A 21641-nucleotide genomic window follows, 5' to 3' on the forward strand; every position below is an offset into this window, starting at 1 on the left:
TAATCCATTTACATGTAATGTAATTATTGATAAGGTAGGATTTTTATCTGCCATTTTATTTATTTTCTGTATGTCTTGTGTCTTTTCGTTCCTCTATTTCTCCATTTCTACTTTCTTTCATGTTAAATAGATAATCTCTAGCGTACATTTTAATTTCCTTGTTATTTATTTACTAGGTATAGTTTATTTTCTTAGTGGTTGCCCTGGGGTTGATAATTGCCATTTTAATATGAAATAATCTAGTTCAGATTAATATGAATTTAATTTTAATAGTATATGAAACTTTTGCACTTATATAACTCTATTCCCTCCACAATCCTTTGTGTGTTATTGTCATACAAACACATTTTATATATTGTATGCCCACCAGTACAGACTTATAATTATTAACTTTATGTAGTTAATCTTTAAATCATGTTTTAAAAATGAGTTATAAACAAAAAATAAATTAATACTGTCTTTTATTTTTACTTAGGTAGGTACCTTTATTAGTGCTTTTTATATCTTCCTGTGGATTTGAGTTTCTGTCAAGTATCCTCTCATTTTAGCCTTAAGAACTCTCTTTAGAATTTTTATAGAGTAAATCTGCTTGTGACAATTTCTCTCCATTTTTGTTTATCTAGAATGTCTTAAAATTTCCCTCACTTTTGAAGGATAGTTTTGCTGGATAGAAAGTTGTTGGTCAACAATCATTTTTTTTCCAACCTTTTTTAGTATCTTGTGCACTGCCCTCTGGCCTCCATGTTTTCTGTTGAGAAATCAGTGTTAGTTTTTTTGAGGATCTCTTGTACATGATGAGTTACCTCTCTCTTGCTGATTTTAAGAATCTCTATCTTTTGACAGTTTGCAATGTGAATTTCCTTGCAATTATCTTACTTGGAGCTTGGATAGATGTGGAGTTTCCTAGATGTATACATTAATGTTTTTCATCAAATTTCAGAATTTTTGGCTATTATTTCTTCAAGTATTCTTTTTGCTTCTCTGTCTTTTCCTTCTCAGATACCCATTATGTATATTTTGATACACTTGATAATATCCCACAAATCTCTGAGGTTCTGTAAATTTTCTTTTTTTCCCCCCCATTATTCAGATTGGATAATTTCAATTTACCTGTTTTCATGGGGTTTTTTTTTTGGTTATTTCTTTTGCTTAATCATATCAGCTCTTAGACTGCTCTAGTAAATTTTTCCTTTCGATTATTGTAATTTTCAACTCCAGAATTTTAAGAAATAATTTCTATCTCTCTCTTAATATTCTCTATTTGGTGAGACATTACATACTTTTTTTTCATTCTTTATACATGTTTTCCTTTATTTCTTTAACATAGCTGATTTGGTCTTTGGTAAATCGAAGGTGTGGCTTTCTCAGGAACAGTTGGTATTGACTGTTTCATTTCTTGGTATGGGCCATACTTTCTTGTTTTTTGCATTTTCTATAATTTTTTGTTGAAAACTGGACATTTTAAGATTTTTTTTTTTATTTGAGAGAGAGAGAATGAGAGACAGAGAGCATGAGAGGGAGGAGGGTCAGAGGGAGAAGCAGACTCCCTGCCGAGCAGGGAGCCCGATGCGGGACTCGATCCCGGGACTCCAGGATCATGACCTGAGCCGAAGGCAGTCGCTTAACCAACTGAGCCACCCAGGCGCCCGAAAACTGGACATTTTAAATAATATGATGGGCAACTCTGGAAATGAGATTCTTTCCATTCCACAGAGTATGCCATTGTTGCTGTTTGTTGTTTTTTTCTGGTTTAGTGATTTTCCTTCACTAATTCTGTAAAGCTTGTATTCTTTTTCATGTGTGGTCACTGCAGTCACTGCTAGCTTAGTGGTCAGCTAATGATTGGGAACAGATTTCCTTAAATGCCTAGAACGAATAAGTCTCCCAGGTTTTCCTGAGGGACTCTGCCTGAAGATACTGCCTTCCACATTCATTCAAGTAGTTTAAAATTCTGCCTTGGTTCTCGCTTCCTGTTTGTGCAGACCCTCAAGGTCAGCCAGGGGTGAGAGCTTAGGAGTCCCTCAGATTTTTCATAAGCATGCATGTGGTCCCGGGTGTGTACATGCCCCAGTGCCTGTCTGTGACCTTCTAGATTCCCAAGAATGAATTGAAGGTTTTTGGAGCTCACTATGGACCACTTATTCCCATTTTTCCTTTTAAGCTTTTTTTCTTTGTTATCCTCTTTTCCTCACCTGTTATCCCTACCTCAGGCATCTATGATGTTAGACAATTGCCACTGAAAGTTTTTGAAAAATGCCCTCAGAAAGAAGGCTATTGACACAGTTGAGTTCTGAATTAGGACAAATGAAGCCAAGCTTTGCAAGTGAGACTTTCCACTGAACTCTCAGAGAGATAAAATAATGGAAATTCATTGAATTGGGACTCTGAAAGAGCTCCAACACCATTCCGACTATTCTGGTGGCTTCTAGGCTGCTGGTTTTCACTGTGATTTGGGTGCTGTTTGTTTTTAAGGTAAACCGAAAGCTGAGAATAAGGCAATGAAATTAGAACAAGTCAAAAAACCATGAAGCTCACTCTTCATCCAAAGACTGACTATTTTTTAAATAAATACTTCCTGGATTGTTACAACCTGTTGATTAATTTTTAGGGTTCTGAAATTTGTCAGTGTTCTTACTGCTTTTGTAGAGGACAGGATTTTCATGGATAGTTATTCTGCCATTCCTTATGGTGTCACCAAAGTCTGCTTTGGAATTTTTTAATTAAAAAATATTTTTCCTCTTCATGCTGCTAAGTGTTTTTTTAAAAACTTGCAATGAATATGGAGAAACTTTGTTTTCAACTTTAGGTGACTATGTTTTCCTATAAATAAGATGAATGATTCTCATTTATCAAAACATGTCACAAATATTTTGAAATGGTTATTATCTTTGAAATCTGTTAAATGGTGGAATATGTAATCATGCAATAAAAACAATCATCAAGGGGATCATCCAGGACCCAGTAACATGGGATGCAGGCATATGGTTAAGTGTAGGGTTTTGAGATTCAGAACGCCTGGATCATGCTATGACTCAGCCCATCACTCGATCTTGACAAATTACCCTCTGTACTTTTGGGTCTTTATCTATAAAGTGAGGTAATGGTAGTGCTCATTTAAGAAGGTGGTTGTAAATTTCTAGTGAGACCACACTTGTAAAGCACAATGTGAAATGTCTGGCCTAAAGTGCTTAAAATATATTAGTTGTTATTCTTATAAAGCTATAGATATTTACTATAAACTCTAATGCTGACACTGAATCAACCTTAATGTAATGTGAGATGTTGATGCCATAGTAATCTAACCAGTCTTTCAGTTTTCCTCTCTCTTTTTACTTTGTACAGTCCTATACCTAACAGCAGGATTAATAATTAATCCTGCTGCCTGAAGAAACTAAGTGTTCTTTATCACTACCTTAAATACCAATCTCTTTCCATCTGCAGAAAGGCCTAACCCAAATCTTTTTTTCACCTGTTGACCAGAGTATTCCAGCCAAACTGAGCCATCTATTAACACTCTAAGTTCCTCCCAGTAGATAGATCTATCTATCCATCTTTTGTCTATATCCTATCATCATAAACCAAATATGGAGGAATCCATGTATCTGTGTGCCATGTTCTTTTTTTTTTATGTTATGTTAAACACCATACATTACATCATGAGTTTTTGATGTAGTGTTCCATGATTCATTGTTTGCGTATAACACCCAGTGCTCCATGCAGTACGTGCCCTCTTTAATACCCATCACCAGGCTAACCCATCCCCCTACCACCCTCCCCTCTAGAACCCTCAGTTTGTTTTTCAGAGTCCATAGTCTCTCATGGTTCGTCTCCCCCTCCGATTTCCACCCCCTTCATTCTTCCCCTCATGCTATCTTCTTCTTCTTCTTCTTTTTTTTTTTTAACATACAATGTATTATTTGTTTCAGAGGTACAGGTCTGTGATACAACAGTCTAACACAATTCACAACGCTCACCATAGCACATACCCTCCCCAATGTCTATCACCCAGCCACCCCATGTGTGCCATGTTCTTGAAGAAGCTCTATGCTTCCCTCTCTGTCTCCTCTCTCATTCCTTCTCTTCTTGGAATTATTTTCTATTCTTTCCACTTGAAATCCTATGCTTCTTAATATCTTAAATTCTATTTTCTCCATGCTCCGCTTTAGTTGCTCCACCTAAAACAAATCTTCCCCTCATTTGACATGTTAATTACATATCATACATATTTTCTCTTCTAACCCATCCTTCAATCTATGCTATCTCCTGAACCATAACCTTGTTAAGACATACTCTGTGATGACTTGAATAGACATTTTTCCAAAGAAGACATCCAGATGGCCAACAGACATATGAAAAGATGCTCAACATCATTAATCATTAGGGAAATAGAAATCAAAGCCACAATGAGGTATCATCTCACACCTGTCAGAATGGCTAAAATCAAAAAGAAAAGAAATAACAATTGTTGGTGAGGATGCGGAGAAAAAGGAACCCTCACAGACTGTTGGTGGGCATGAAAATTGGTGCAGCCACTGTGGAAAACGGTATGGAAATTCCTCAAAAAATTAAAAATAGAACTATCATATCATCCAATAATTCCACTATTGGGTATTACCCAGAGAAAACAAAAACACTACCTCAAAAAGATATATGCACCCCTATGTTTACTGCGGCATTATTTATAATAGCCAAGACACAGAAGCAATCTAAGTGTCTATCAATAGACAAGTGGATAGGGACAATGTAGTATGTATACACACACACACACACACACACACACACACACACACACACACACTGGAATATTACACAGCCATAAAAAAGGATGAGACTGTGCTTTTTTTAAAACAGCACGGATGGACCTAGAGGGTATTTTGCCAAGTGAAATAAGTCAAACAAATACCATATGATTCCACTCACAGATGGAATCTAAAAAAAATAATAAACAAACAAAAAGCAGAATCAGAACTCTAAATACAGAGAACAAACTGATGGTTACCAGAGGGAGGGAGGTAGAAGGTTGGGCAAAATGGGTGAAGGTGAGAGAGGGAGAGATACAGGCCTCGAGTTATGGAATCAGTAAGTAAAGGGAATGAAAGAGCAAAAGGAATGCAGTGATATTATAATAGTGATGTAATGGGACAGATGGTAACTATACTTGTTATATAGCATATATATATAATATATATATATTATATATATATATAATATAAAATAAAAAATATATATATTATATATAAATAAATATATATATATATATAAAAAATAAAATAAAAAACATATATATATAATAAATATAGCATAATATATAAACTTGTCAAGTCACTAATTTGTACACCTGAAACTAATGTAACATTGTGTGTCAACTGTACTCAAATTTAAAAAATTCACACACACACACACACACACACACACACACATCGCTATATCCAAACCCACACTCAAGAGGAGGATATTACATAAATGCTTATATATCAGGCGGCAGGGATCAAAGTGAACCATCTTAGATTCTGTCTACCACAAGAGCTGGTGCAATAATTTGAGTATGAGATGCTAGTGCCCATTCTTAAGGTAGAGGTAGTAGAAACAGGGAGAAGCAGACAGATGTGACAACTATTGAAACAGTAAAATCACAACAGAATTTGGGCATAGGCACTAGAAAGGGTGGAAGTCAAGAATGACTCTCATGTTCACACTTGAGTGAGTGGAAAGGATATATTTGTAAAGGATCAAAAAGTAAGAATTTTCCTTGCAGTACCTATATTCACAGGCCATATCAGCTGTTTGCTGATATGTAAACAGCTAAGGAGAAATAAGATTTCTAGGCAAAAATTTTATGAGTTTGTTTTGTACATGTTGAGCTTCATGTGCCTGTGAAACATTAAAGCAGAGTTAAAAAAAAAAAAAAAGACACATTGTCCTACTGGTCTTTGCATGTCTTGCCACAGCTCATCCAGTGCTGATACAAAAATTATGCTTAAAAAAAAAATCTTTTTTTTTTAAGAGAGCATGAGCAGGGGACGGGCAAAGGGAGAGAGAGAATCTTAAGCAGGCTCCACGCCTAGAGCAGAGCCCAATGCAGGGCCTGACCTCATGACCCTGAGATCATGACTTGAGCCAAAATCAAGAGTTGGCTGCTTAACCGACTGAGCCACACAGGTGCTCCCCCCAATCATATTTTCAGAAGGGAAACTGAAATTTTGAGAAGTCAAATGTATACTCTTTGAAATTCTTCACCTTAAGTGGAGACGTTTTTATTGCTCTTGCTATCAATACTATCATTATAAAAATATTTTTAGTTACTTAAATGTAGTTCCATCACATTGTTTCTTCATACTTTGCAGGCTCCTCTTTGGTTTCCATTGAAAGTGCTGCTGAATCAAGTTTTCTGTCCTATCGAGTAGAACCACTTCAAAGCAAAACCAATTTTTGGATAGGATTGTTCAGAAATGTTGAAGGTAAATTTGCAGAATAATTATTTAATCACAAATATTTCAAAATGCTCTGTGCAAAACAAGTTTTCTGTTCCAGAAAGTCTTGCCTTAAATAATGATTAATTTGTGAAGAGTTTGAAAATTCAAACTTATATTTTCATTTAAAATAAGAACTGAAATTTTAAATGACTCACATATTGTGCTATCTTGAAGGCTATTGATTAAAGGAGTGTTGTGTAGCTAAGTTAGTTTAAGAAGCTTTAAAAAATAATTTCTATCTTTTGCCAGAAAAAAAAAATTAGGGAAGGATAAGCATATGTATTTGTACTAATTAGGAATCAGTTTTCAACTAAAGCTATATAAGAAACATATTCTTTTCAGTTTTTTTCCCTGTAATAATTGGTCATTGTAATCTTGCATACTAAAAGTCTGGTTGTAAACAACTATTGATTATAGTATAAAATAATATGCTTAGAAATTCTGCATGAGTAGGTTGATTTTATTTGAAGATGGGTAATTCTTAACTTCTGTTTTTACTGACTTCATTTGATCATCAGGAAAGTGGCTGTGGGTAAACAACAATCCAGTCTCCTTTGTCAACTGGAACACAGGAGATCCCTCTGGTGAACGAAATGATTGTGTAGCTTTATCCGCATCTTCTGGATTTTGGAATAATATTCACTGTTCTTCCTACAAAGGATATATTTGTAAAAGACCAAAAAGTAAGAATTTTCCTTGCAGTACCTATGTTCACAGGCCATTGTTTCTTTCAAATATTAAGGGGTCACACGTGGGATTATAATGTGGTTACAGGTCTCATGCAAGCTCTCTCCCTGAGTAAGTGAAGAATCCCTAGTGATTAGTTGTTGTCTGCAGCTCTGTGGGAGCAAACTCTGTCTGTGTAGCTGCCATAATGATTTAGGTATATCACTACATTTATGATGGGATACCCAGGCATATGGACTGTGGAGTTGCAGGTGGTTTGAAGAGTCAGCTTATAAAGCCTTACAGCATAAAAGGAAAAGGGGGTAAAGTTTGTCATCTCCACCAAACCAGAAGGTATTAAGATTCTGGAGAGGAATCAGAATTTACTATGGAATAAATCATGTAAGACCAATTAAATCTCCTTCTGAGATTAAGTAGCAGATCATGTAAAGACAAGGATTGGAGGAATTAATGGTGTTCCATGCCCACCATGTAGTACTCTCTAGACTTTAATAATATTTTATGCCAATCTACTTCACATAATATGCTTCCCAAGAGATAAAATTATTAATTAAATAATAGATTTAAATATAGGAATTAGATCAATTAACACTCTATCTCAGTAGATTTTATTATTTTGGAATCGTGTAGTTCTTCAGTCTTTTAAAACTCTCTTTGAGACACTTCGGTGCAGTGTGGGAGTCTTGTTTTACTTTTCATTCAAACGCCCTGTGGTACCTTAGGCTTCCGTGGGCCAATTTCAAAACAGCCTAGAATACGTTATTTTTGGATAGATGGGTTAGATTTTGAGGGTCAGTATCAGTAGGTCAAATGCAACTCAGTGGACTGTATTTTCAGAATCGTCTTTGTATTCAAACTCTCCCTACAGCTATAGGATGCTGATACAGGATGGGTGGATGGATGGATGGATCGATAGTTACATACATACACACATACATAGGTCTTCTAGATTCTATTTATCTATCATCTATCATCTATATATCATATCACCATGAACCAAATATGGAGGATTCCATGTATCTGCGAACCAAATAATAGTCACTATCTGCATGCAATTATTAGGGGCTTTTACAAATATTTAATTTTTTTTATTTCACAAACAGTTGTTGATGCTGAACCTACTCATACATTAATTACCACAAAAGGTAAGACCATTATGAAATTTTAAGTTCTTAGTAATATATCAATACAATTTGCTTGTTTTAAAAACCATAATAATCCTTTCCTATACCCCCTGTATTCTCAGTAGAATTGCTTGAGCTGCCTTAGGCTTTGTCATTATGTCATCAACCTCCCTTGACCAATGCTCTAAGAGAGCAGGCCTTGGAGTCAGGTTGGTGTTTTTACCATAGATATTATCAAAGACATTGCTGCATTACAGAGGTGCCTTGTGGAAACGACAGGAGAGATTTCTCTGGAATCCTTGCGGGTTTTTTTCTTCTTTTTTTTTAAGCAATGTTTTAAATTTTATTTTTATAGACAACTTGAATCAGGTAACTGATGGTAACTGATCTTATTTTGCCAATTTTGTTGGCAGCTAAAAAACCCTCAGATTTATGGTTTGCCTGCAACCTCCTTACTAACCTCCTGGGTGCTATTTGTTAACTGATTATATTCATGAGTTCAGATTGCCACTACTCTTATTTTCTCTTTTCCCTAATTTTCTCCCTTGCTTTTTTTTTATCATCATTATTATTACTATTTATCTTCATATGATGGATTTGTAAGCAGCATTAAATTATTTTGAAACAGGGGTGCGTATTTTAAAACCTTGATGTTAACTGGGGTGCCTGGGTGGTTCAGTTGGTTGAGCATCCGACTCCTGGTTTTGGCTTTGATTGTGATCTCATAGGTCCTGGGATCGAGCCCTGTGCAGGGCTCCGTGCTCAGTGCAGAGTCTGCTTGAGATTCTCTCTGCCCCTCCCCCTGCTCTCACGCTCACACTCTCATTCTCTCTCTCTCTCTCTCAAATAAATAAATACATCTTTAAAAAACACAACAACAAAAACACATTGATTTAAAACTAACAGATGGAATATTCCTGCAACTGAACAATAATCTTAACATCTAAAACAATCCTCTATGTCACATGGACTCCTGTTTTTATGTCCTTCATTTCTGTCTGACAAATGTCAAAAAACATTTGAAATGAAAGGACATTCATGCATTTTAGCTTTTCAAAAAAGAAAGTTGTCTTGTTCTTCATAGCATTCTACCTTTTGCCTCCCTCCACCTTTCTCCTCATTATTTTATTTATTTCTAGCTGACCCAAGGAAGATGGGTCCTTCCAAACCTTCTTCCAGCCTGGCAGGAGTCGTTGTCATGGTGGTCCTCCTGATCATAGCGGGTGCTGGCCTCGCAGCGTATTTCTTTTATAAGAAAAGACGTGTGCACTTACCTCAAGAGAACACTTTTGAAAACACTCTCTATTTTAATAGCAGATCAAGTCCAGGAATGAGTGATATGAAAGATCTCGTGGGCAACATTGAACAGAATGAACACGCAGGCATCTAGTATCCTAATGTGATTTAGATATATTTGAATCTCATAACATTGTAACTAAAATGTTAAGGTCTTTAATGCAATGTGATTGTTTCCTTTAAAATTAGTACTGTAGTGAACTGGCCTGTCCTTTTTCTTTGCCTAATTGAAGAAATAATTGCTCATGTTCTATCTGGCAAGGGATTTTCATAGAAGAGGGATACGGATACTGACTACCACTTGAAAAAAATAGCTTAGGTGAACACACAGCACAAGAATGCCAACTTAAAATTTAAGCATCACTGGTGTGTAGCCAGCATCGACCACATGCAGGTTAGAAGAACCCCAAAGACCTAAGCTTCCTGAAATAGTTTAAGGAGCTCCCAAAGAAATGTTACCTATTGAATTGTAATTCGGTAATCAGAAGACTGTTTTAAAAATCAAGTACAAATAACCTCAGGTGGCATGAAAATTTAGTCACTGTTTTCTCTTACCAATCTTGATTTTTACTTCAGTTATTTAGAATTGTATTTGTACATATGCAGAAAGAATGAGGCAGCTGAGAATCTTGTTTTCTCTGAGCAGGGTTTTCCAGGCTGAATCTTGCATATGTGTTCTTTGTCCTGTTATATGTATATCAGGAACAAAAGATGTGAAATAAAAATGTAAATTTGCATAACTGGATGTACTTAGATAATGTGAAATAAACATCAAAGACAAGGTCTATTTTTAATATATGTGAATTTTGGTGATCTTGGTAAATGTCAATTTTCTTTTAAGTGTGACTTATTTATCTATTTACTTTGTACTTAACTTTACTCTGAAAATAAACAATATGATTAGTAGAGAAATTCTTTAAACCCTCCATCTATTTGGAAAAGATAAGTTGCTAAAACACTAGGTGATTGTATAATTTCTCCAGATCTTCCCCTGTAACACTGATTCAAGTCAGAATTCAACAAAGGTTCTGTTACTGAGAATTAGGTCTCTAAATATCTTTTTCTCACTTTAGTAATTAATAATTCATTTTTGCATTAAAAATGTTGCCTTAGATAAAGCTTCCTGTACCTTGTGCAATACTTTGGAGGTTCCGTATCTCACATAGGTACCACACTATCAGCTCATCCTTGCCTTTATCAAGGGATTGCTCCTGGGCAGAAGTTCCTTACCTGAGGTCCCCAGCGGGACTCAGATGGTGTTAAAGAGGTCTAGGAAGGTCCAAAAATTGCATGCAAAATGCTGTACCAATTTGTGCCTTTTTTTTTTTTCTGAGAAGAAAATAGCACAGATTTTCAGGTAAGTCTGTAATTCAAAACAGACGAAGAAGCTGATCATTGGGTAGGAATATGATGGAGTTTCTAATACCCCAACTCAGATGAGTAACAGGTGGAAAGAAATAGGAAGTGAGAGGTAGGCAGTTGTGGAAAAGGTAGTTGAGCACCAACAATTCCCTCTCGTACCTGAAACAGTAGAAAACAAGTTGCTTTTTATTTTCTTGGTAAGAACGAAGCATATTCCATTTGAAGACATTCCAGTGGGAATGATTGCTATAGTATCACTGCTGTCTGTGATGAACTATATTAAAGAAATTACTTTCCTAATATATATATATTAGGATATATGTATTAAGACTATATGCTATATATATTATATATACATATATATACTAATATATACTATGCATATATTACATATATACTGCATATAGTATCTGTTATAGATATTAGATATATACTATATATAGATAATTATATATATTATAGATTATATAGATACTGTATACAGAGTATATAGTATATATAGATATAGTTATATATTATGGATATATATACATATGCATAGTATATATATAGTATCTATTATAGATATACAGTATATATAGATATATATATACTATACTACATATTATAGTATATATATCATATATATAATCCATATTATAGTATCTATAATAAATACTATATATAGTATACATATAGTATGCATGGTATATATAGTATATATACTATACATAGAAAGATATATATTATATAGATGCTATCTATATATATAGTATATATATACTATATATACTATACCATATATTATATAATATATGTGTATATACTAAAATATACTATACATATATACTATATATGTATAATATATAGTATATATAGTATATATATTCCTAATATATATATATATATACTATATATTCTCTCTATATATATCCTTTCCCTAATATATATATATTTCTTTTTCCCTCAAGATACAAGAGAGAATTGGAAATATAAAATAAGGAGAAATACATAAGTGAGCATGTTTAAAAATTCTGTACAAAAGTCATTATAACTCAGAGCCGCATCCTCACAGAAAATATTTTGGACTCCAAACATGTATCTCAGACTTAAATGTCTTACTTTTTCAAGAAACAGTCCGTATTTGGCAGAGTGCTGAGCATAATATTTCACACTCACGTTATCCACTCAAACATACTTTGAGTCATAGTTAAGTCATTTGTATCTACACATGTATCCAAATACAATACTAAAATATCAAGGGTATTTTGTGGGTCAGGGAAAGGCGTCTAGGGTGGACAAGAGCAGTTTTATGCACTTTTGGTTGTTGGAGTTGAGTTGTTTTGTTTCTTAACCAGAAATTCTATCTGGTGGATTAAATGTTTAAGTACTCTCCTCAATGGCTTGCTTGCTTCAGGTTTGCATCAGAATCCAGCAGCTGGAAGAGTCTTAAGGATATTTCTTCCCCCAGTTGAGCTCAGACAATGTGAATAGTCTGTAACTTCAACTCTAAAATTAAAATTGATATCTGTAGAGACTGGCAGACTCTTAATTCATTTTCAGTATTCGCTAGTGCATCTGGTTGTGTATTTGCCCATTCAACCGTCAGCTATTTCTGGATCATCTGTCACATGTGCTAGACATTGAGCTACCCCCTGGAGATTCAAATATGGGTGAGGAGCAGTGCCTGTCCACAAGATGTGCACAGCCTAGTATAGGTCAAGACACAGATCATTTTATAACAATGTGGAAGATGCACTGGTAGAAATAGGCTTAAGATACTTTCTCAGCTTGGGACGCCTGGGTGGCTCAGTTGGTTAAGCGCCTGTCTTCGGCTCAGGTCATGATCCTGGGACTGAGCCCTGCATCAGGCTCCCCACTCAGCAGGGAGTCTGCTTCTCCCTCTATCCCTCCCCCTGCTCATGCTAACTCTCTCTTACTCTCTCTCTCAAGTAAATAAATAAACTCTTTAAAAAATTTTTTCAACTTTATTGAGCTGTAATTGACATATAACTGTGTAAATTTAAGATGTACAACATAATGATTTGATATTTGTATATATTGCAAAATGATGACCGCAGTAAGAATAGGTAGCATATCCCTCACTTCACATAATTACAATTTGAAATACAAGTTGTCTAAGATATTAATGGAGCAGTGACAGATGCAGACATGGTTTCAGCAGTGCAAGAGCTGAGTTTTGTGGGTCTGAGGAGTTAACTTTGGGGGGCCCTCTTGAAGAAAGATAATACAAAGAAGTAGGTACAAAAGTGAAAATTTATTCAAAATGAAAAAAGAAATGAGAAATTACAATTTTTTTAAAGATGGCAGCTACAACAAATATCCTAAATTCAGGACAATGATGTTTTATTTTTAATAATTAACTGCCTGATATACTTTGTATTTGTTTTCTAGGATCTACCATAACAAAATATCACAGACTGGTGGCTTAAACAATGCAAGTTTATTTTCTCTCAGCTTTCCTACAGCTTACGGTTCTGGAGGCTGGAGTCCAAGGTCACGGTACTGGCGGTGGGGGGCGGGGGTGGTCCTCTGATGCCTCTCTCTCTGGCTTGCAGATGGCTGCCCACTTGCTGCCCCTTCATATAGCTGTCCCTCTGTGCGCACGAGTCCCTGGTGTCTCTGTGTGTATCCTACCTCCTCTTACAAAGATGCCAGTTAGATTGGACTAGGTATACCTTAAAGACTTTGTTTTTAACTTAATACCCTCCTTAAAGATCCTATCTTCAAATAGTCACATTCTGAAGTACTAAGGGTTAGGGCTCCAACATTTGAATTTGGCAGGGGCGGGGGGGGGCACAGTTCAGCCTATCACATACTTCAGAACACTTCTTTTTGATTATCCCTCGTGTCAGAATTTTCCAGAGAAACTGAACCAATAGAATCTATCTATCTATTATCTATCTATCTATCATCTATCTATCTATCTATCATCTATCTTTCATTCATCTATATTTTTATCTACTTAGCTATCATCTATCTAAATGGAGAAAGATATATTTTAAGGAAAAGCCTCATGCAATTGCAAATGCCTGGTAAATCCAAAATGTACAGGATAGGTGAGCAGGCTAAAGACCCAGGGAAGAGTTGCAGTTTGAGTCCAAAAGCAGTTTGCTGGCAGACTCACTCAAGGAAGAAGGTCCATCTTTGTTCTATTAGGGCCTTCAACTGATTAGACAAGACTCACCCTCACTAAGGAGGGTAATGTGCTTTGCTCAAAGTCCACTGATTTAAATGTTAATCTCATCCAAAATAACTCCTTCATAGAAACATCCAGAATAATACTTGAGCAAATATCTGGGCACCATTGCCCAGCCAAGTGGACATGTAAAATTAACCATCACACCCCTTTATATGGCAATGGTTTTGCAATATTTTTATATAGAGAATAGAAAGATAATGCAGTCTTCAGCATGATAGAACAAATATTTGAAAAACTCTTTGATAGTTAATAGTTTTAACTCTATAACTTGTTATTGATAATGTAGTATAAATTTTAGGACTAAGGTCAAATATGGGAAAACCTCTTGAATTTCAGGGCATTTATTTTGAGTGTGTGCATATGTGTATAACAAGTAATTGTAAATACCTGTGAATCTGGTGATAATCACTAATCAGTTTGTTGACATTTTTATAATGGCATATTATGAGTGCTTTGTGAGGTTGGTATTTTGTGTCAAACCTAAATCTTTTTCTAATATGTTCATATAATTCAGTTCTCTTCATTCTTATCATTAACTAAATTACCATATAACCCAAGAGTCTCTTCACTATTTCAACTTTGAAATTAATCTCATCCTGTTAATAAATTATTACTTTGGGAATGATCTGAAAATTTTCTTGTTCCTATTTGCATCTTGATGTCAGAATAATTTCTATTGGTTTCATTTTGCAATTTTCAAAATTTTCATTTTCAATTTTCTATTGGTTAATTTTTTGCTTTGTTTCATATTCCCATTCATTTGAATTGCATTTTATTCTAATTCTTTAACAAATAAATTTTATTTTTTTTTTAATTTTATTTATTTGAGAGAGAGGGAGAGAGCACAAGAGAGCATGAGAGAGCACAAGCAGGGGGAGTAGCAGGCAGAGGGAGAAGCAGGCTCCCCAGTGAACAGGGAGCCCGCTGCGGGGCTCGATCCCAGGACCCTGGGATCAGGGCCTGAGCTGAAGGCAGATACTTAACTGACTGAGCCACGCAGACACCACTTTAACAAATAAATTTTAAAATGACAGAATAAAGTATATTTTCTACACATCCAAATGTGCACTCTGCCCGCACTTATACAAAAATTTCTCAGTTGTTTTTTTTGAGATGTCCAAAAATATTTTTCCATGTTACAGGTAAAGTAGCATCTTTGATAAAGCTCTGTACCACATTCCCAGCAAAAAAAAAAAAGAGAGAGAGAGAAAGAGAAAGGAAAACTGCATAGTGTTTTTATATTGTATAGGCTGCATTACTTCACCCTTCCATTTTAATTCGGCTTTGATGATAACTGGAATTTCTACTTCAATTTTTTTCTCCCTGTGATAATTGAAGGAATTTCTGTAAACTAGCATCTGGTTTCAAATATTTTAAAAGTTGTTTCTTCTCTAAATCCACTTACTTTGGCCCTGGTACCTGAGGATATGCTCATACTGGTTCACAACCAAGGCTGGACGATCTGATACGGTGGATGGCAGGTGCGTTCCCAGAAGCTGTGACGTGGCTGATTGATGTCACAGTTTCCTGAGGCTGAACCGCAGGACTCAGTTAATCCAACAGGAGTCTAAATGCTCTGTGAAGGGATTTTGCAGAAGTAAATAAAGTCCCTAATCAGGTGACTTTAAGTTGAGGATATTATCCTGTGTGGGCCTGACTTAATCAGTTAAATGATCTCTCAAATTGGGTCTAGGCTTTTCCTGGGGTGGGGGTTAGGGGCAAACTCCTGCTTTTAGGAAACTTTTGGCCCATGGAGTTCCAGCTTGTTCCTTATCTTCCCTTTCTGATGGCCTGCCTTGTGGACTTCAGACTTGCTTAGTCAGTCTGCCACAGTTACATAAGCCAATTCCTTATGTCTCTAGAGATGTTTGCCTACTATCTATCTATCATCTATCTATCTATCTATCTATCTATCATCTATCTCTATCATCCATCTATCTATCATGTTAATATTTCCTACTGGTCCTCTTTCTTTGCCTGAATCCTGACTGATACCCCATTCCTATACTGACAACCACATAAATATATTATTCCATTAAACCAACCAAATGTGTTCCAAACTCAATGTCCCTTTACCCCGATTCCCAAAAGTGCTCACAGTCACTCCCACGCTACCCAACACAAGAAGGAGTTTAATGGAAGGGTAGTTGGAGTAGAGAGTCTGAAACAATTAGGGTTAGAATATCTTACTTCTGCACAACTTATTTTAAAAACACAACTGTGTGAAAACACGGCTAGGACCCTGTCCACTGGCTTCGAAGGGACGCTTGCAAGTGAGGGCCTCCCAAATTATGCTTCATTTGAAAGCTTCACTAGAGAACCACTCTGAATGTCAGGAGTAGTTTCTGAGAGAGGGGCCCCTGGAGAGGAGACCTGAGCACAGTCCAATAAGATGAGAGAAGAGCGTGTCTCAGTGGGGAGGGGGAAGGTAGGAACAGATGCCAGACAGACGAAATCTTGAGCAAAACCAGAGATGAGAACCCACTAGTTGTAGACAGGGAGTAAAGTGGGGTGAATGTGTTAAGGACTAGAATTTAGGGGTCACACCCTCAAACACTGACAGCAGGCAGTCTTCTGTTTGGTCCTCCCCTTGTTTCATCTGCATTCAAAGCACCTTCTTTTTTTTTTTTTTTTAAGGATTTTATTTATTTGACAGAACAACTGGCTTGTTGGCATAACAAAATTGGAGGCTGAAAAATCTTAATTTAGAAACCCTTGAAATATGAAGGATGTAAGGCACCTCTATTAGTGAGAATTTCTTTTCTGGTAATATCTTAGGGTAAACATATGGCATTGGCTATAAATAGGCATCTCAATCCTGGTTGCACTTTGTAATTGCCTGGGCCTCACCTCGGACCCATAAAAGGAGAATCTGGGAGTGGACCAGCAGAACAGAACAGGGCAAACCAGCAAAAACTTCCTAGGTGACACTATGAACTGGATAATGAAGAAATAAGGTTAAATAGTGCAGGTTTGAAGGTGTTAATTATTCTTCAGCTTTCCCTAGTAAGTCAAAATTCTTGAGAACATGAATACAGTAATATTTCTCAAAATTAGCAGAGGGCAGTTGGTAAATTTCACGATGTATTTGCCCTTAACATAACTTTTTGTTTTTTACTAAAAAGAAGATATAATCAAAAATAGTAATATTATAATTTGTTCTTGCATACTTCTGGTTTTTCTTAGAGAATTCATATTGCATCCAAATATCAAATAGGAAATTTTCCTTAAAACATTGTTTTTGGTAAAGCCTAAATAGATGTTGTCATAAAAATGTTTCAGGAGATTCCTTCCACTGAAACTTTTGTCCAAACTGGTGCAACACATATTTTGATATTAGAATTTCCGTAGCATTCTATAAATAAGGTTTTTGACTTGGAAGGGCCCCTGATAGGCAGCAATTTTAAACAAAAGATGGCACTGACATTGGAAAGGCTCCCTGAGTTGGCTGGAGATCCTGGCTATGCTGTGGGGGCTTTAAAATATTAAGGTTATTCATGGCGACTCTGCACGATTAGATTTTGGCAAAGATCGTTGATCTCATTAAACTAGCTCTGTGGGTTGAGTGAAAACCATTCCTATCACTGCTTTCTCCTTATGGGTCTGATTACAGCTCATGTACATGTAGTTCTCCCGGTGTTTGAGAGAACTCCACAGAGCAATCATGCTCTCTTTTCTGTTAACTTTTTGTTTTTGTTTTTGTTTGTTTTTTAAGGACAGGAAAAGTTCGAGACTCCTTGGGCTTGCTCCTGATTGGGGGCTTCGGCAGGGGTTCTCAAACTGTTATGGGCATAAGAGCCACATAGTGAGTTTATTCAAAATACAGATTCCTCTGGGATCATGGTTATGATTCTGATTAAGTAGAGCTGGGTTGGAGTCCTGGAATCTGCCTTTCAGCCCGCAATCCGGGAGATTCTGATGGCCTCGGGCTATGATTTTGATGAACTCTATTTCGGAATCATTTTGCATCGAGATAGCATTTCCTCAAAGCTGTTAGAAATCTCACAGAATCCCATAATCCGTGAGGTAAAAGCAGGATAGCCAAATAGCATGGGAGTTAACCAAAGTTTCAGTTTCTCCATTCTTTCTGTTAATTAACCAGGAACTGTCGATGCTAAAATCTTTTCTGCACTACTTTTCATGAACTCCCCTATACTCTCTGCTCTCTACTGAATGTTTGCATCTCACTACCCCAACCCCATTCGTATGTTTGAGACCTAATTCCCAATGTGATGGTCTTAGGAGGTGGGGTCTTCGGGGGGTGGTTAGGTGATGATGGTAGAGCCCTTGTGAATGGAATTAGTGCCTTTATCAAAGAGACCCCAGAGAGCTCCCTGTCCCTTCCATCGTATGAAGACACAGAAAGAAGACTACTGTCTATGAACCAGGAAGCGGGTTCTCACCCGACACTGAATCTGCTGGCAACTTGATCTTAGACTTCCCAGCCTCCAGAACTGTGAGAAATAAACGTTCGTTGTTTCTGGGAGCAGCCCAAATGGTCTAAGACATTCTCCCAATGCTATCCTGTGCCTATATCCCCTTTAATGAATACGTGTGAGCTGATGATTTGTCTCTCTTGTCCAATCTTAGAATATTAACTCAGGGAAGGGAAAAGCCAGACATTATGTGGTCCTGGGCAGAACCTTAGATCCTTTCTATTTGCTATGGGAGAAAGCAAAGAAATTATCCCTAGAGAGACTCCCAGCTCATGAAAATGTCAGTTGCTGTGGGTCAGGGTTTGCTCATGTTATAAAAGGAAGTGCATGGAAACCTTCTAATGCTGTGACCATCAGAACTCTGTAATTTACCTTTATTTTCTTGAGAAGATGGGAAAAAACCTCATCAGCTTCTTTGATAAAAATTGCAGTGAATATTTCAAAGAGGATTCTGTCTCTTATTTTCCCTCAATTTTCTGGAAATCAGGAGCAGCTCTTGGCAATGAAGGTAATAGGGAGACTGATTAAGTTCCTATCATGCCAGACACAATGGCCTGCAACTGAGTAATTCCAGATGGGCCTGAAGTGTGTTCTGCTGACTGCCATGTGCCACCTTAGGGGTGAATGCCAAGGACCCCCCCCCCTCCCTTGAGCTGTGGGGACAGAGGAGGAGATTTGAAGTTTCTAAAAGAGAAGAAGGAAGGTTGTGGGATTGAGCCTTTCTAGGTATCCACGTCTCTGAATATGACAGTTTGCTTATCAGGCAAGATTTGACTCCCTTGAGGAAATACCGGGTTAAGAGATGAGCAAAGTCCTAGAGGGGAGGGGGGTGGGAGGATGGGTTAGCCTGGTGGTGGGTATTGAGGAGGGCACATTCTGCATGGAGCACTGGGTGTCATGCACAAACAATGAATCATGGAACACTTCATCTAAAACTAATGATGTAATGTATGGGGATTAACATAAGAATAAAAAAAAACAAAGAAAAAAAAAGAGAGATGAGCAAAATCTCTATGTGTTTTGTGTTATTGATCTTGGGTCTCAATAAAAAGTCCTGATTTTCTCTGGATGTGTCTGGACTTCTCTCTGGGCCTTTGTTCCCACATGTCAGTAGGCTGTAACTAGATAGGGATTATGCAAGAACTGCTTTTGTCAGAAGAGTCTGCTTCCACATCCCATGTACCCCATCGGCTGCTGACTGCTATGGCTGGATGGTAGCCATGCTGGAAACACCTGGACTCAAGCCCCTGTGGTGTGTGTGCCACAAAGCAGGTAGAGGGACTCCTGCTTTTACCATCCCGGGGGCCACGCCTCACCCAGTGAGGACCCCCAGGCCAACCTGGCAGAGCATGAAGAAGGAAGCGGATCCGGTGTGGGGCCTTCTTCGCTTGAGCAGCTGACAGAGATTCTACGGCCAAGCAACAGAGAATCTGGCATAATCTCTGAAGAGCCTCGGCCAACTGGAACTTCGGAAACCACAGCTTTCCTCTGAGCTCCCCCTCAAGATGGGTATAGTCATCGTGCCTGTTTTGCTTCCTCCGTGTTCTTGTTTAAAAGCCAGATTTCTCCCTGGACAGGAAGCAAAATCTCAAGTCTTCTGGGGTTGCCATGAGGGCAGAGAGGAACAGGGAGAACAAGTTTGGGGAGGTTAGGGCAGTATCAGGTAACCTTTCCTGAAGTCGACCTTTAGAGTATCCAAGCCACTGTGTTCTTTTGGACTGTCTTCAACCAAGCATTTTCCACAGTGCCAAGCCTCAGGATATCAAAGAACTGCTCACAAAATATTCTCTCTCTCTCTCTCGTAAGCAGCAGAATGATTTAGCTAAGAGGACATTTCTGCCGACACATATCACATAGACTGAGACAATAAAAGAAAGAAAGAAAAGAAAAGAAAAAATTTTAAAAAGACCAAAGAGAATGAGAGTGAGTTCTTGGTGGAAAGAACACAGTCACCCCCCCTCCAAGAGTTCCTGTGATTGGCCAACCTAAGCTACTTTGGTGGCTGCTGTCACCCCTGAGGCGCTCAAAAATGACTAAGACAATGGGAAACGTGGTACCTCAATGACCATAACAGGTACCACAACTGGGTAGCCATCAACATCCACAATCATGCATTTTTTAGCTCTCACTTTGTTTTCTTCATTCAATGATATTTCAGTTTCCATTGTATCTAATAGTAGTGTCCAGAAGTCAAGTGCTGTAAAGAACCACAACAGAAAAATGACAACAATGTAAGCTACAAACTCAAAAGCTGTTGCTGGTACCTAGGCAAGGTAGGTACATGGTCAAATAGACGCACTCTGTTCTTCTGAACATACCAATCGTAACCTGACAACTTCCCCAAATATTTGACAAATCTGCAAAGGTGGTCACCCCCGCACTTCTGGCAGGCCGTTCTGTAGTTAGTACAGAAAGCAGAGTTACATCCGTTTGGTTGAGTGTTGAGGCCAAAACCACCATCACAGGGATGATCAACACTATCACCCATCACCCCGAAGGAGTCCTGTCTAAGACAGCAGTGATCACTACCAGGGCATGAAGAGTTGAGTCAGAAATGAAGATACCATCCATACCGACCATGGGCCTGAAGGCCACACCCAGTATCACATGCACATTATGAAACCTTACAACTTTCAAGAAGCAGGTTGAGATAGTATGCGGATTACTGATGACAGAAAAATCCAGAGTTGAGGCCATTGTCGGCACTGTCTTGACAGAGCTTATAAAAATGCTAAAGAGGCCAACAACAAACTCAAGACAGCACGGATCCATTGAGTCATACATGCTTGTTGTCACAAAGCTTCCAAATGGCACTAAACAGATTTTACCCTTGGTGGCCCTTTTAATTTCTCTTGTCATATTTATCTTTAAAAGCTACAAGAAGAACTATCACCCAACAAAGTGCTTAACTAATAGACTTCAGATGATTATGAAGGAATTATTGGAAGGACACTTACACAAAAAACGATTTCTGTATTAAGTGTGCTGGGAAATCTGGGGGGCATTTCTCCTTCCTTTGTGATCTGTTAAGTCTGAATCAGGTATTATTTTATGCATTATT

The 21641-nt window shown here is 37.3% G+C and overlaps 1 protein-coding gene across 2 annotated transcripts in view; it reads left to right on the top strand.

The window, feature by feature from the left end:
• MRC1 (mannose receptor C-type 1) overlaps positions 1-20475 on the top strand; it is a 64567-nt gene extending 44092 nt beyond the window's left edge. The window contains exons 20-23 of one of the 2 annotated variants that reach the window (XM_081820692.1): positions 6345-6458; positions 6992-7156; positions 8264-8305; positions 13337-20475. In XM_081820692.1, coding sequence (XP_081676818.1) covers positions 6345-6458; positions 6992-7156; positions 8264-8305; positions 13337-13374 — 359 coding nt within the window. In that variant the 3' untranslated portion in view covers positions 13375-20475. Of the gene's footprint in view, positions 1-6344; positions 6459-6991; positions 7157-8263; positions 8306-9423; positions 10699-13336 lie in introns of those variants that run through there. The other variant, XM_081820690.1, reaches the window with a different exon arrangement.
• Positions 20476-21641: the final 1166 nt, after the last annotated feature.

The sequence above is a fragment of the Leptonychotes weddellii genome, chromosome 5 (genome assembly GCF_054177405.1).
Source record: "Leptonychotes weddellii isolate Sample4059 chromosome 5, ASM5417740v2, whole genome shotgun sequence".
NCBI classification, from domain to species: Eukaryota; Metazoa; Chordata; class Mammalia; order Carnivora; family Phocidae; genus Leptonychotes; species Leptonychotes weddellii.